Genomic DNA, 16,814 nt, shown 5'->3' with positions numbered 1-16,814 from the left:
TGTATGGGAACAGCTTCTGTGTTTGAATGAATTATATGCCTTCATCGTGTGGACACAATGTGAATACATGCCATTTATCGTGGTCCTCGTATAGAGAGATGGGCAAATGCTCATATTTGCACGTTCAAATGTATCTACAGGTGTATATGAGCAAACTGGAAGGGATAGTGTCACATAATTTCAGAACTCAAGTTAAATTTTCACACATCAGTAATACTATCAACCAAATTTATTGTTAGAATTAAAACAACAAAGATAAATTTATCTGAATACTTGCTGGAGGGAAGAGCTTCATTGACCTTTTTAATGTGTAGCTAATCAAGAAAGAGTTTTTGAAAACTTACATTTTGTTTATGATATGCACAAAACAAAAGAATGGAAAGAAAGAAAGTAAAGAAGTTTGGTCAATCTGTATTTGACTCTTACTTGCTCCATCCACTCATCCATCCATCCAATCATTTATTTAATCTAAGTCCCTAATTTTTAAAAAAAAAATTATTATTTTTTAAATTACTTTTCAGTGTACTAGAATTCATTGTTTATGCATCACACCCAGTGCTCCATGCAATACCTGCCCACCACAATACCCACCACCATGCTGGCCCAACTCCGCCCCCGCACCCCCACCCTTTTGAAACTCTCAGATTGTTTTTCAGAGTCCATAGTCTCTCATTGTTCATCTCCCCCTCCAATTTCCCTCAACTCCCTTCTCCTCTCCATCTCCCCATGTCCTCCGTGTTATTCCTTATGCCCCACAAATAAGTGAAGTCATATGATAATTGACTCTTTCTGCTTGCTAAGTCCCTAATTTAAAATCAATAGTGATTGTTTTAGATTCTGGGATTATCATTTTTTTTTAACTTGTAGGCACTGCCCAAATTTTATTTTATAATGTAATGTACATTTATAATGTGAAAACAAACATAGACAAAAAATAGGAAATATATTTTGTCCAAGAAACTCTTCTTAGGAATAAATTTATGGTTGGGTAGTGAAGAGCAGGACTTGAGTTTGAATTGAATTCAATATTGGCATTGTCCCGACGTATTGATCCTTGGTCTGCATCCAAGAGGGTCCGTAATTTATTCAAAACTGCCAAGGATCAGGACATGTTTTCAGACCCTCACTCTTCCCACTCCTGTCCCTCAGAGCAGGCTTTCCCAACTCAAAAGGACTTGTCATCAGTCTTTGGGGAAAGGAGTGCCTGGGCGTCAGCCCACTGACTCTGAAATCACTTACTGCATTATGACTCGTCTTTGCCACGATGGAAAGTTGACCCTTTTCTCTTTCCTTCTTTCTTTTCCCCTCTCCATTACCCTCTGCTACCTAGCACTTCCTTATTCATTTCCCTTCAGTTCTGAAACACTGTTCCTAAAAAGGCAAGGCAGTTGTCCAGTCATTCATGTAGCAGTCGGCTACTGAAGAAACCCTTGGTACTTTTTTTTTTTTTTTTTTTTTGAGAGGGGGTGTCTGACCTATTCGTATCGGCTGTGGACACCGATCAAAATGATCAGAGAGTGAATTGCTCAAAACTATATTTCATTTTGCTCTTCAGACATGTATTAATAGACATAAAAGAGGAGGGGAATTTGCCTCCAAGCAAACAGTATTCAAAGTTCTTTCCCATGGAAACCAGAATGAACGTTGGCATAAAGGAGAGGCCAAGTATACTTGATTTCTCTCAGGCTAGTTGCCTGATTTTTGTTCAGTCAGCCTTCTTGTTTAGGCCCTGAGGTACTTGGGGGCACAGAATTTATTTGCTTTCAGAACTGCCTACATCATTGATCCCACAGCACAGGCACGCGTCCTAGGCCAGGAGGAATAGAGTGCCCTGGCCAACATTTTGGATTTTTAAGGGAATTGGATATTGGAGCAAGAGCTGAATATCCTCTTAAGTAGATACATACATATTGGCTGATTATGGGCAGGATCTCCAGAAGAGGAAGCAGATGACACTGTGGATGAGGAACTCATTTCACAAATTTGGGAATTCCTGCAAAGTTTCGGTGATCATTTTTCCCCTGGTCTTAAAATACAGAGATGATTTTTCTCATGTTTTTCCTTTGTGCCTGGTGGGCTTGGACAGTGTGGAGGTGAAGGTAGGCAGAAGTTGCTGAGGGTGTATTATGCATTGGGAACTGTTCTGTGCTTGACATACTATCACCTTCCCTTTAAGTCAGCCTAGGAAGCAGGTGTTTTAAACCACATTTATACCAATGAGAAAACTGGTTTGGAGGGACAAGCAGCTCTCCTCAAATCAGAGAGGAAGTGGCCAAGTGGGCATCTGAAGTAGATCGACTTGTCTCCAGAGCATGTGACCACCACGACATACGTCTTCGTTTGCCCAAATCTCTGGAATCACCTTTTTTGAGTTTAGTCATGACTGTTGCTCACACCCAAAGAGAAGAACACAAAATTTCAAAAAGCAACTGTCCCTATTTAAGGGTGGTGATAAATCATTCATATTATCTACTTAGTCATCTCAACTGGTTTACCAGTCCCCCACACCTGAGCCTCATAACTTTGCAGGACGATGGGGAGAAATCACTGTCTCTTCTTCATCATCCCTCTCCTCCTGGCCTCTGGTGAAGTCCTTGTTCAGTGGAGATTCCGTGAGAGATTTCTGATGGTGACCTTGATGTTGCTACTAATTCCTGTGCCAGCCAGAACGAAGCTGAGCCTTCTCTTTTGCCTCCAGGAAAAGAGTTTCCTCTTTCATTTGTATCCAGTTATTACTTCTCTACCTTCCAACAACCTGTAATTGACCCAGATAAGATTTGGATTTTCAAAACAAGCTCCCTGAGCTGCCCCCTTTGCCCGCTTATGAAATCCCATAGAAAATGAAAAGCAAAGAAACAATCTTGAAATATCATATGGGAGGTGTCAGTGAAAGCATTTATGTATTAATTTGATCTCTATATTAAAGATCACAGGCTCACAGACTCTATGGCTGGGCTGTTTGGTAAATAATGTATCTAGGTTTTTCAGCCCGGAGAGGCCATTTAATCCTCCTGTTGCTGTAGGGCATGGTTGGATTATCTTCTATATATACCCCTACTTTGCCTCCATGGAGAGAGCACTGCGGTGGGAGCTAGGTGATTTGAGTTTTACTTTGAGTTTAAGCTCTATCCATTATTCATATTTGCATCCTTGGTGCCATAAACAGTATCAGCCACATCTGAGGCAGCCCATAACTGTTTATGGAAGGTCTGTGACTTGGGCCAACTCTCTTTGCTCTGTGGGCTTTAGCTACAAAATGCACGCACTGGCCTAGGGTTTCTGATGATTCTGCAGTTCTGTAAATGCTTTGCCCTGGTATATCCAGTCTCTTGGTCATTGATCTCTTTATAGAGAACTTCATGGAGATTTCTGGCACAAAAATTGTAGTATTTAACTTCCTTCTTAAATCTGCCATTCTTCTGTTTCTCCAAACATCTCCTGTCATGCGAATCTTGGCAATAATCTAGTTGTCGATAAAACTATTTAGGTTTTGTGCGTCTTTGGTAGTCTTAAGGAGGGTGGCAAAAGCATTCTTTTGTTTCCACTCCCCTGAAAGGCTCTTTGTGTAACTTGTTACCTCTTTTTTTGTATCCCAATTGGGTTTATTTGTTGACTTAAACATGACTGGTGCACATAATAGCAAAAATATCCAATAGTGGGAAATAAAGACGAAGGCAGGGTGGGTCTTCGTCTTTGTCGACCTTGTCACGAGTCTAATTGTGTCTTATTGAAGTTGTGTATATATAGCTAGGGTTTACATTTCATAGCCAGAAATCTCTGTTAGTAACTGTGCGTAACATGATTTTCACATCCTCCAACCGCCACTGAGAATACCACTCACCTTTTATGGTCATGTTTTCACAACTGATTTACAGGGTTGACTGTGACATCTGAGTCCTGGCACGGTAGACCAGGAAGAAAAAAAAAAATGTGATGATATTGGCTACAGTTTTTCTTCCAACCCCACATCAACCTTACTCCTCAAATGGCAATGTTAATTAGATCTTATATTCGACATAAGTGATCTTATATTTGGATAACCTCTCTGAGTTCTCATGGATCAGTTAGGTCACATTACTCCCTAGACCTCATTTTTTTTTTCTTTTTTCTTATCTGTAAGATGGGGATGACAATACGGGTTTTGGGAAAAATGAAAGAAAATGGACATCATGGATGAAGGAAACAGGAGTGGGTGCTATACTAGAGCTCTATACTAGTGGGCTCTATACTCTATACTAGAGCCCACTCCAGGGACAATAGTATATAGAATATATAGTAGAGAGCTATAGAACTCTCAGTGAGTCTGAATAGCAGCCTTTCTTATATAATTGTTGAGTTGATCTTGCCCAGAATGTTGAAGGAGCCATCACAAGAAGGGCTTTGAGATGTTTTGTCTCTAGTTAACCATTTACACAGAAATGATTTCTGAGGTAAGTTGCTCTGCATGGCCCTGGATGAACCACTCTTGGACCAAAAAATGTGGTTTCGATTCAGATGCGATAACAAAAACATAAGCTAAATCTCCTCATAAAGCAAGTCTTTTGCAACACGGTTTTTCTTTCCCTATTAGAGATCCTTTTCCAAAGGAGGAAGGTGGCCATGTTTGGGGGAAGTGCAGTGGCTACACACAATTATTTCTTAAGCTGCTTAGTTTTTGTTCTGATATCATTGATGACATTTATGGTACTCAAGCCAGAATGAGGGCAATTTCTAATATTCCCCAGTTCTGAATAGATAAGGTGCCGATGGAGGAAAGGTACATAATTACCACATAGAACGTGATCTTGTGGTCCCGTTCTCAGGTTTTTTGTTTGTTTGTTTGTTTTTCCATTTGTATCATCTTAGAAATGACTGTTTCACCAGGAGAGATTAAAAATGCCCATCGCTCTTTCACATTGTTCTCAGTGTTCTGATTTTTCTCCCCTAAGTCCATTCTGCTGAATATCTAGAAGTTGTCACATTTTTAGCAAGTAATAACCGTGTCTAGCTGTGCTGACAAAATGTCCCAACATAACTGTTAATAAGCATTGTCATTTTAAGCATGAAACAGTTTAGCTAATGATTTATCTCTTTTAAGGCAGCACTCGGGGCAGCTGTATGATTGGTCTCTTTAGCAAGTCAAGTCATTTCTTTAACAAAATGTTAAGCACAGATGGGCCATAAGCTGTCAGCTAACGATTACTGTGTCTGCATCTGCTTGCTTTCAATGCACTGTTTTCTGTATTCGGTCAGTTACTTAGTGGCAGCTCCGTGAAAAGCTGAACCTACTCTGATTGGCAAATAAAACGTTCATTTGTCTCTTCTTCCTATTGTTTTGTTTTGGTAACACATGTCAGCAGCTCAATTACCCAGTTCATTAACAGCTCCCAAAGGACATGATGGCCAGCCCATGATAAGAGGGTAATTGTGGCACATATGGTCAATAATGGCCTCTCTCTTGGCAATTGTAAATAAAAGTCACTTGGCTCTTACCCTTTCAGGAGAACTACTGTTTTCCTGTTCCCCTTCAGTGTGCAAATTACCTTTTTTTGCACGATGCAGTCCAGTCTTGGTGACTCAGAGCCTAGCTCCCTGCTTTGAGGGTCATGGAGACAGAACATGGAGAGAGCTCTGGTTCTTAATTTTAATTATGACTGACTTTTAAGCTCTTGAGGGGGAAATTCTTATCACGGGAGACTATTCTTAGAAAGCTGTTAACTGATTAATTAGTTAACTAATCAGTTTTCCTAATTGAATAGCAACACATTTTCTTGGGGCTTTCCTCCCTTTTTCTCTTTGAAATGCTCTGGTGGCAGTTACCATGGAGTTTTTAAAAAGCCATTTAAAAAATTGCACAGACACACAAAATCATGTGCAGGCAGGGGTGGGGAAGGGAAGTGGGCCTTCATCTTTTCTTGTTGAGAGAGATTCATTCTGTAAAAGCCGTTCTTGTCACACGCAGGTCTTAAAGGGCTCTAGAAGCCTCTGAGTTCTTTGGGGACAGCCTCAGGGTCTCTGAAAAAGTAGTGATTCCTCCTTCCTGCCAAGCCTTTGCAAGGAAGTGCTGAAACACAGAATTTGGTTGCTGCTCTGGCAGGGGAAGAGAAGGGGCACGAGCACGTTTTTACTTAAATGTAGCTGTTTTTTAAACTAACAATCATCACTAGCAGGGCTGTGATGAACGAAGGGAAAGCAAGGCTTTCTTTCCAGCTTCCTTGTTACAAAGGGGGCCTTTTCAGGGATGCCTGGTCAGGTGATGGATGCTGGGACCCCACTCCACCCCAAGAAAGGTTTCTCAGTGTAACGTGGGGAGGGATCCAGCTCGCACCTGAAATTCAAAGTTATTGGGACCTTAGGCCCTGGGGGGGTTCTTGGGGGCCGTGCCGCTCCAGGCCTCGGAGGCAGCTTGGCCGCTGGGCTTGTCAGCCCTTATCTTAAATAAACACCCAACGGGCCCGGTGTGGCGCACTTGCCATCTCCGGCGGGCGGGCGCGCAGCACACGCGGGCTTCCGGCCGCCCCCGCGCCCGCCATATTCATAACCAATCTGTACTCTCCTCCCAGGGCAGCAGGCACTCGGGGAGTTGTTGAGTGTCAGGGTTTATTTGTGCTATTTTGATTAGCACCAACCTGGCAGGAGCTTATTTTCCTTCTAATGACCCCGTGCTGGGTGAAGGCGGCTTCCGAGGGAAGGACTTGGGTCAGAGGGGAGGGGAAGAGCGTTCCATTGCTCCAGCCCCGCAAGAGGGGACCGCGGGGGCAGGAGCAGGAGCGCGGACAGGGCTGGAGGCTCCTAATGAGATTTCGGGTTCTGAAAAGAACCTTTCTGCCGGAAAACCCACAAATATTCTTGCCCTAGATGGTCCTACCTTGTTTTGTTTTGGTACTTGTTAAAGATTCTTGGCTGGCACATTTGGAGATGTCCTAGAGGCCATGGGAACAAGGACCCCCCCCTCCCCCCGGGCCCCCCATGGACCACTGATAAGGTTATAAACCATCTCTCCTAGTTTGTGACTCACGACCAGCTCCTCAAATCCTAGCTGTGAGTTAGGAATTCTGGGAATGGCTTTAAGGCTTGATAAGTGTGTTAAGTCCCACACACTTTCTAGATCTACCTTTGGATTCTGTCCTTTCAGAGGTGTCTATCTTTCCTTTTCTTGACATCTATACAGTTGAAACACACTTAAAAAAAAAATCATGTCGACGATTACTTCTCAGCTTGTGAATTAATGTGGAAGAGAAGATTCCAGGTGCTGAAGTCTCTCAACTGGCTTGGATTAACCCCTACTGTGCATCCATTTCAACCTCTCCCCCTACCCCCCTTCTTTAGGGAGAAAAAAAAAAAAAAAAAGAAAACCAACCTCCCCTTTCTCATCCACTCCCGGCTTTCTTTGTGTCTGCTGCTCCCTGCCAGGCAGGTGTCAGAGCCCTGAATGAGGGTAAATGCTCCGTTGATGGATTCCACAGATGGAGCGTGGAAATCGGTAGAATAGGCCTCAGCCACAGGCCATTTCTTGGGATCCAACAAAAGCCTCCAAATAAGTCAACAAAAATCCCAAAGATCACAAAGGGAAAATGTCATTTGTCATTTACTCTGGGCCTGTGAGGGAATATCAGTCTTGCCTCACTCCTCCTGGCTTTCACCCGAGTAAACACGAGAGAGGTCATTCACATCTCTCTCGATGTAAAAGGGCCACTTCACATCAGAAAGCAGTTAGCTGTCCCATGGCCCCCTTCACGTTGGACGGTAAAACTCACAAACACAGGAGACGTTCTGCGATTAGCTGAGCAGGTGCACCAAACTTCGAGTTGACCTATTAAAGATTTTGTGGAATATACCTGCCAGATACCCTAAAACCTTTAGATCGGGGAGGAAATGATTTCAGGGAGCGCTAAGGCGTGATTCCTATTTTTATTTTATGATTTTTTTTTTGAATCGGTGAGACACAGCTTTAAGTACCGATGCTGCCAGGTCTAGCTTGCCAAGATTAGTAGAGATGGAAGGACCATCTGATTTGGTCTGGGGTTATCTTCTAGTAAATGACCGATGACTAAGGACGTCAGCCTCAGAGCCTGCGGAGAGAGATCCCCCCCCACCTCCTCTGTGTCTGTAAATTGCATTGTATTATATCTGGGACAAACATAGAGTTTAAATGGTTGTCATGTTTTGATTCTTTAATTATTCAAATGAAAGGTCTTGCTGAGAAGAAAGACAGTGTGCCAAATTCATGCTTGTGAATTATTTTGTTTCTCCATTTTTTGCCTGTCTCCCATCTCTGAATTATATTGGTCTGGAAACCAATAATTATAGAATTCCACGTGACTAAATCCCTATAAAATTGAGGTAAGATCTCATGTATAATAGCGTTAACTAGGATGAAATATTTCTTCAGGCTACAGAAGAGTTCACAAGGGGTTAACGGACAAAGACATACTCTCTAATTCTGTAATTCCTTCTTTAATTAAACTTCATGGTTGGTCCGCTGGTGGTAATACTTCTGCCTTCTCCTCCCGGTTTGATTTGTTTCTGAAGGAAGAATTTGTAATCCTGTGGGGTACGATTGTTATCTATGCTTGATCTTTTTTCTTTAATTTTTATTTTTTAAATTGATCCTGTCCACTTCCCCAAGGTTAATCTTAATATTAAATTATTGGGGTAACGAAAAATTTGTTTCCTAAGACCTATAATTAGCTTGATATAGAAAAGGAAGAAATGTACTTTCTTACAAAACACAGAGCTGAAACATTGAGGTACCTGGAAAGAGACAGTATTTTCCTGTGATCACTCTGGGGCATCTGCTGAATAACTTGTGAATATGCCAACAGATTTTGAGTTATTTATTCTCACACTTTTGTTTGATAATAGTTCGAGGTTACTTTACAGCACTTGAGATCCTTTCACTAACATGTTTTTAATAAAAAAAAAGAAGGATGTAGTAAAGATATAAAATGAGGAATCAGTTCAACTGCTTGTGATCAGTAGTCGTATGTTCTAGATGGATCTAGGATCTTAGGACCAGGAGTCGGTCATGATTAGGACCAGGAGTTGGTGATGATTCTTAAGAGCTACTGCAAATGGTCACACTGACTATTTTGTTTTCTTAAATAAATTCATTCAGTGTCTTGGCAAACTGATTCATTTCTTAGAGGTTTATCCTTATTTAACAACTATACTTGAAGATGCAAAGAGTTCCATGTTCGTTGACTTGAATTAAATTCAATTAGAAAATTGTTTGACTTGGTGTATAAGATTAATCAAACTGTTGTGTTTTCATAAATTTTATTTGATTCTAGGACATTTTTGAAAATCTGGGGCAAATGGGAGGGGTAGGTGGCAATCAGCTGAATAATTTGCATTGGAATTCCTGTTTGGATTTGTTTCTGGTACTCCTCTTTAGGATTCTTTGTTGTGTGTGTGTATGAGAGAGAGAGAGGGAAAGAAACTCAGCAGCACCTATTTGGAACATACCAGGGTAGAAGAGAGAAAGTATGTCTTCTGAAGCATACACCCATACACCAGGGTCAAATCCTAGCTTCCCCAATCGTGTGATTTGAACAATGTCTCTAAGTCTCAATTTCCTTCTTCTGTAGAGTAGCGTATTTATTTCACAGGATTTTTATGTAGTTACATTGGGAAGAGGGAGAAATCCTCATCTTCTTGGAAAGGTTTGCTCCAGGTTCATTGGAGACATCGAGTTACATGAATGTCTAAGTCAGAGAATGGATGGTGAGGAAGTTTTGAAAATAAAGTAAAAACTTTCAAAATCTGATAAGAATATGTATTGAGATAAAATCTGAGAATCATTCAATTTAAAGCAATACAATCTTCACTTAAAAAGCTGTGTGTTATATGTTAGCATGGATTAAAAAATTTTAAAAAAGTTTAAATTCAACATATATTATATGTTAAATATATGGATTTCTTATGAGCCCTATTTTGGTATTTCAAATTGGGGAACAATATCTCTATTTAATGAATAATAAAGCAAACTTTGTGAAGGCATGTGTAGAATTTTTATTTTGAGTAACTTAAATGTAATTGAAAATCTCCCCTTAATACTAGGGCCGGACAGTAGAAATAATCCAAAGAGATTTTACCAAAGAGATCGTATTTGATCTTGTTGCTGTATCTTCACAATCTATGAACTCATTTAGATAACTGTCTTGCTGGTGGTGCTTGCAATGTCCAAGTCAGAACATTAGATATTCTGTGCAGAGACAAATATAATTTATTTCTGTGGAGCTGTCTGGAAAAAAAAAAATCTTGTTTTTTTACTTTGGTGTAATATTTAGCAAATGAGGTGCTTTGTATCAAGGATCTAATGTTGAATATGTAAAATAGATGGACTTCAACAAAATGATTTTTTTGTACTATTATAATGGAATGTAAGTATCAGGTTTATTTTTGATAAAAATAGAATGATTCAAGTTCATGACATTATCATGTTCTCTGTAAATCTTATTTCTATTGAGTGACATTAAAAAAAAAAAAGTAGTATTTCCATCTTTAGAAATAGCTAGTAGTTCCTAGCTCATAGATTAATCTTGGGTCGCTGACTTAACATATTTTAAAGCCTACATCCTTTTGGGGTGTAAAGATGGAGGAAGGTCAGAAATCACTTGTGCAAATCACTTGGCTTCATATTGCCAAGAAGGATCAGTTGGTTCAGATAAATTTCCAGCAGAAAAGTCAGGCAAGTCATTTCCTCAGTGTCTTTTGAAATGATGCTTTATGGAAGTTTTCTTAGGGAGGTGCAACTGTCGCTTTTGCGTAACAGTCTAGAAATACAAGTAGTGATTTGTTAGCTTGTTAAAAAAATTTTTATTTTGGGTGGCGAAGGCTGTCCTATTGAACTCCCAGACATTCTGAGTCTTTTTAATCATTAGCTGTTGGTGATTCTTCATTTGTTTTTTTTTAAATCACAATCTTCTGAAAAAGTTGATAATTATTTCCCAGAAATATTCAGGTATGCAAATACTTGCAAAATCTTCCTGAAATTTTTTTGAGGATTTACAGACTCCCAAATCTCATTTCAGTAGTTGTTGGGAGTTCAGAAGGGCAGAATTTCCATGTAAGGTGTAAAATAGGGGAAGAGAAATCAGTTAAATTCTTAAATACTTAAAATCTTAAATTCTACCAGGCATTTCCATCGTGTCAATTGTGTTTATTAAACACCTACTATGTTCCAAGATGTCCAGCAGGGCACAAGACAGAGAAAGGCCTTGAGCTCACTAAGCTTACATTGTGGGGGATGTTGTTAAGGTGAAACATGGTGGTCTTGACCCTCAGAATTAACTCTCACTGGTACTTGTACATTTCAGGAGCCCCTTTTCTTCAGAAACTGAGACGGTTTTGATTAATTGACCTGACAGTGCATGGCACATCATATTTACTTGGGAGGATTTAATAACCTTTGCGACTCCCAGAGGAAACATGAAAATTTCCACATACTATTATCCTAATGGGATCATAGTAAGAGAAAGTGTAACCAAAGATTTAAGGTTCTCACAGGCAAAGGAAGCTTTGGGTGAGTCCTTAAATGCTATTGGGCTTTTCACCTGAATTCACAGAAGATAGAAAAGTCAGGGCAACAGAAACTGGGGGCAGGGAAGGGAAGCATTTTATGGTGATTTATTATCTTAAGGGAATGAATAATCTGGGAAGTATACTATTTAAAATTTAAAAATATGTATGTGGAACCATTGTTTTGATAAGTTACAGCAGGAAATTTTTTAAGTACTTGGGAATTTTGGGAGAGAAAAATAATAATATGGATTATCCTATAGAGGTAGTTCTCAGAGGATCATTTAGGACCAGCAGACTTGGTATCCATCCCCCCCAAAACTATAGAAACTGTAGAAATTGGGGGGGGGCAGCAGTCTGTGTTTTAATAAGCTCTTCAGAAGGTTCTGATGCTCTAAAAGTTCAAGATCCACTGCTCTACAGTGATGTGCAAATTACTGCTTTTTTAATTTGACTCACATTTATCAAACACAAACACATGTAAGTTGTATTGTGAGCTTTTGAAGTTTATAATGCAATGCACATTTCTCAGCATGTTAGTTTTCCTTTAAAATATTCCCACACTTAAAGCAAGTCTAGTTTCATTTTTTTAAGTATCCTAAAATAAGATTTATATCAAATTAGACCATTTTATATCAAATTAGGCAACATAATTGAAACACCAAACATAATGGTTAATGTACAGTAGATGTACTGTATATCATAGTTCCCTTTCGCTTTTATCTATAAGCACTTGTTTTTCTTTAATTTGTCATATAGATTATTAATTTACTCTTTTAATTTTACAGTTTGAATGTGAATAAGTTGTAAAGTTTTAAATATTAAAAGAACTTAGAATTCTATTTATGGGTTATTTTGGATGTACACCCCTTTGGGCAGCTTATACTATACTATAATGTACTGAAATAGAACGAAATTTTAGATTTCTGTAGGGCAGAGTTGAGTTTGCGTTTAAATAAAAGAGAATGAGGAGTGTAGGAAATACTGCATTTTTTTTTTTTTTAAAGATTTTATTTATTTATTTGACAGAGAGAAATTACAAGTACACTGAGAGGCAGGCAGAGAGAGAGAGAAGGAAGCAGGCTCCCTGCTGAGCAGAGAGCCCGATGCGGGACTCGATCCCAGGACCCTGAGATCATGACCTGAGCCGAAGGCAGCGGCTTAACCCACTGAGCCACCCAGGCGCCCCGGAAATACTGCATTTTGACATTGCTTCTGGTAGCACCTGAATTTCCCCAGGTCCTACAGCCTGAGAGTGCAAAGGAGTTTTACCTTGACAGTGACATTAATAATCTACAATTTTCTGGATTTCCTTCCCCATTTGCCAACAGCACATTTCAGCCCCTTCCCCGGAGGATCCCCTATTTATCTGGGGAGTTTTCAGAGTGTATTTGGATATGCTTAGGAGCATGGCTGGCCGGGCTCCCGAGTTCTGCTCAGAGTAGGTGCCCGAGAGCTCTCTGATGGCCCTCGGCTACTGCCCTGATGTCCAGGGCCTCTGGGAGAGGGCTGCTTTCCTGCCCAGTGCCCTGTGTCTGCTGTGTGCTCAAACCTCAGAACCTTCTAAGGTTGACAGGTACTCAGTTACTGAAGGAACTCATAGGAGCCATATTGTATCACCAGTGTAAATTCCTAACTAATTTCCCAGTCCCTCCTTCTTGTCTGTAGATACTCACCCACTAATACGCAGGACCTCCTTCCCTGATGCGTGCTGACACAGGCAAATTCAAACTTTGCTGGGGAGGGACCTGCAGCAGGGCTGGTTTCTGGGACATGTGACCTATGTAGTCTTCTACCCACAGCCCGTGCTGAGAAGGGCTCTGTGTTTGGTTTTTACGCTGTGTGTGGCCATCCCAAAATTTGCAATAATTTTTGAACACAGGAACTTGCATTTTTATTTTGCACTGTGTTCCTCAAATTAGGCAGCAGTACTGGGCAACTGCTCACCATTCAGCAGAGACCCAGACTCTGACCTTCGGTTTAGGGACAGTTTGCTAGACTATGCCTGCCTTTTCTCGAGTCTGTTCTTGAGGTTCACAGTAACAATGTCTCAATATGTGGTAATAAGATCATGAATTTAAATATGATTTCTCTTATGGGAGTAGAGTCTATAAACTGGAGGAATCCTGCAACACTTTACTATTATTGACTTTTTAGATATTAGGTCAATTTTGGAATTAAAAAAAGAGTCACATTTGTTAATGGATTTCCTCCTGTAAAAGGTGGCAAAAGTTTATTTGGAACCACACTAAATTTGATTCATTCATCAAACACAAGTGCTAAGCACGAGGGCCATACAAATGGAATCATGTCTGTCCCTGTTTTCTAAGATCTCGTAATGGACCTAGGTGACAGATGCAAAGAACAATGATTTCTGCCTTGGGGGCTTGGAGACAAAATAGGGGAAGAGATTAAATATCATTTAATAATGCGATACCGCACAGAGGGGCTTGGTGTCTGTGCGAAGACACTGGGGATGTACTTCAGGATTTGAATCATTCAGTCTTGGTCAAACTTGTTTTTTGACTCCTGTTTTACTACTTTTCCTCTCCCGTGCACTTAGCCTCAGCACCCCAGTCAGATGAAGGCTCCGACATTGACTCCGAACCAGATTTGCCACTAAAGAGAAAACAGCGCAGGAGCCGAACAACTTTCACAGCAGAACAGCTTGAAGAACTGGAACGAGCTTTTGAGAGAACCCACTACCCTGATATTTATACCAGGGAGGAACTGGCACAGAGGGCAAAGCTCACCGAGGCTCGAGTTCAGGTACTGACTCTAAACATCCATGCCCTGATTAAATCCGGACAGGAAGCAAAGTAGTGTCTTCTCATCTCAAGCAGATTTTACTTTATTTAAGATTTTATTTATTTGAGAGAGCGAGCATGAGCAAGGGGAGGAGGAAGAGGGTGAGGAAGAAGCAGGCTCCCCGCTGAGCAGGGAGCTGGATGTGGGGTTCGATCCAGGACCCTGAGATCATGACTTGAGCAGACACAGACATTTAACCCACTGAACCACCCAGGCGTCTCTAAAGCAGATTTTAAATCCAGAGAATAAATACGTTAGGAATGGCATTTCATTGTGAATTGTAGCCTTTAGTAGCATAAAGTTTCCACCACGTTTTCTCTAGTGTCTTTTCTTTGTCTTTTGCCTTGTCCTGATGGCACTATCCTGACCTCTTTTTAATTTTTATTTGTATTTGCCTGATCACACCCACCCCCACCGAATTTCTTTTGTTTTTAGGTACGTCTATTGTATTATTGTATCCAGCAGTATTTTACTTTGCTAACCAGTCAGACAATTTTTTTTTCTCAATTAAGAGGTTGGTAAGTCTAATTAAATTTATCAATGTGATCAGTATGTTTGGCTCCTTTTCTGTCATGCTGTTGGATACAAGTATTTTATGTGGATCAATTTTAAAATGACCTATTTGTTTGCTTTACATTCTTAGGGTTTTTTTTTTTTTTTGTTGTTGTTGTTGTTGTTGTTACTTAAGAAAATGTGCATTCTTAGCTTAGCCTTTGGTTATCATTAATAGGAGAAAACAATTATGTCTGATATAAGTGTGTCAGTTCCTGTTGGTCACTCCCCATTTCGTGAGTCCTTGTTACACACGGGGCACTATATGGACTTCAGGCAAAGCAAGCAAATGCGAGTGGTCCTCTTGTGCCAAGCACTATTCTAAGTGCTTTATGGGAATTAACCCATCTCCTCGTCACTAGAACTGTAGGGTGATACTGTTATTTACCCCCCGTTTTTTTGTCAGACTATTGAAGTGAGCACCCACAGTCCTAAAACTAGTTAGTGATAGATGTAGTTGGATTCTATATACTTGCTCTTGATGGCTTTTCAATTATGAGGATGGGTAAAAGTGTATAAAGAAAAATTCCTTCTAAGGCTGTTATCGTCCTGAAACATTTCAAATAACTATTATTTTAGGAATGGTTTGAAGGATCTTCTGAACTCTTAGAACGACTCTGAACTCTCTGGAAAGACTTCGTTGGTTTAATAACTTTCTATTGATAGAGTAACATTTTCAGCATTAATGAAGATAGTAAAACACTGTTTGAAGGCTGAAAAATGTCTTAGGGTATCCTGAAACTCCTCAAGTTAAGCTGCTTTATCTAGAAATGTGTTCTTTCCAGCTACTTGACTTTCATCGTCAAAGCGAGCCTGGAGACTCAGAGGTAAACCGATCGGTTGATATGGTTTCTAGATTGATCATTCCTTTCTTCTATGCAGCTCTCTACCTCTCCTATTCTAGGCTTTTACAGAAATAGCCTCTCCCAGGGTACAGAGCCTAGTCAGAGTGATTGTCTTATTCAACCTGACTTGCCATACATCACCGTAGAGGTAAGAAAGAGAAGGAATGCTAAGATGCATTAAGGCAAGTCTCCCAAGGAGCTCCAGTCTAGTATTAATGAGTTAATGAGGTAAACACAGATAGTTTAAAAAGCCAGTTATGATAAGTAACCTAAGAGAGAAACAATGTGCAGTGGGAGTTGAGAAGAGGAAAGAATGAGATCTTGCTGGATAACAAGAGAAGCTCACACAGAAGGCAGATTTAAGATGAACCTTTGAAGCTAAATAGAAATTCTCTGGACAGGGAGGGTGGGGAGAGTGTTAGTAAGAGGGAATACTGTGGGCAAAAGCGCAGGGAGTTGGATGCATGTGAGTCACATACCTGGTGATCCTTCATTTTTGCTTGTGTCAAAGGAATAGGGACTAGTTCAGTTTGGTTGGAGGGTAGGAAGAAGTAGGGTGGTGGGAGGAATATGGTTGGAAACCTAGGCTGAGGACATCCTGTGGTGGGCTTGGGTTTCAGGCAAGGGCTCTCACAGTTGATGTGAAGGGCAGTGGAGGCTGTGGGCATGAGTGGGTTAGGGGCTATGGGAACAGAAAGAAAGGGCAGTGGCAAAAGGTGGAAAGTAGGCAACAGGTTGGGTAAGCTGGAAGTGGGTGGAAGGGTGAGCAAAGAATGGAGTCACAGATGCGTGGAGCCTTACAGTACAGATGTTTTACAGCGGGGAGTATTGACTCTATCTACCTGTTACATTGGGATATGGTGTGCCTCTCCAGAAATGATCACCACTAACCACAGATTATGATAACTTACATACATAAATATGGTATGATAGAATACCATATGTGGTATATGAATCATGATATGATCTATAACAATGTTATAAATATTGTATGTATCAAATCTAATTGCTTTTATTACAGTTCTGTGGACACCTGGCTTAAATCCGAAGTCAGATCTGTTCACACTCTCCATTCTTCCAGCAAACCTTTATAGAGCGCCCATTGCA

General features: G+C 40.4%; 1 protein-coding gene across 3 annotated transcripts in view; it reads left to right on the top strand.

Annotated features, from left to right (window-relative positions):
- PAX3 (paired box 3) overlaps positions 1-16,814 on the top strand; it is a 99,538-nt gene that overhangs the window by 53,859 nt on the left and 28,865 nt on the right. For all 3 annotated transcript variants that reach the window (XM_059392686.1, XM_059392689.1, XM_059392685.1), the window contains exon 5: positions 14,066-14,271. In XM_059392686.1, the coding sequence (XP_059248669.1) occupies positions 14,066-14,271 (206 nt within the window). The remainder of the gene's footprint in view (positions 1-14,065; positions 14,272-16,814) is intronic.

The sequence above is a fragment of the Mustela nigripes genome, chromosome 3 (genome assembly GCF_022355385.1).
Source record: "Mustela nigripes isolate SB6536 chromosome 3, MUSNIG.SB6536, whole genome shotgun sequence".
Lineage (NCBI taxonomy): Eukaryota > Metazoa > Chordata > Mammalia > Carnivora > Mustelidae > Mustela > Mustela nigripes.
Note: the sequence above shows the minus strand (reverse complement) of the source record. Positions and strands in the feature narration are given on the sequence as shown.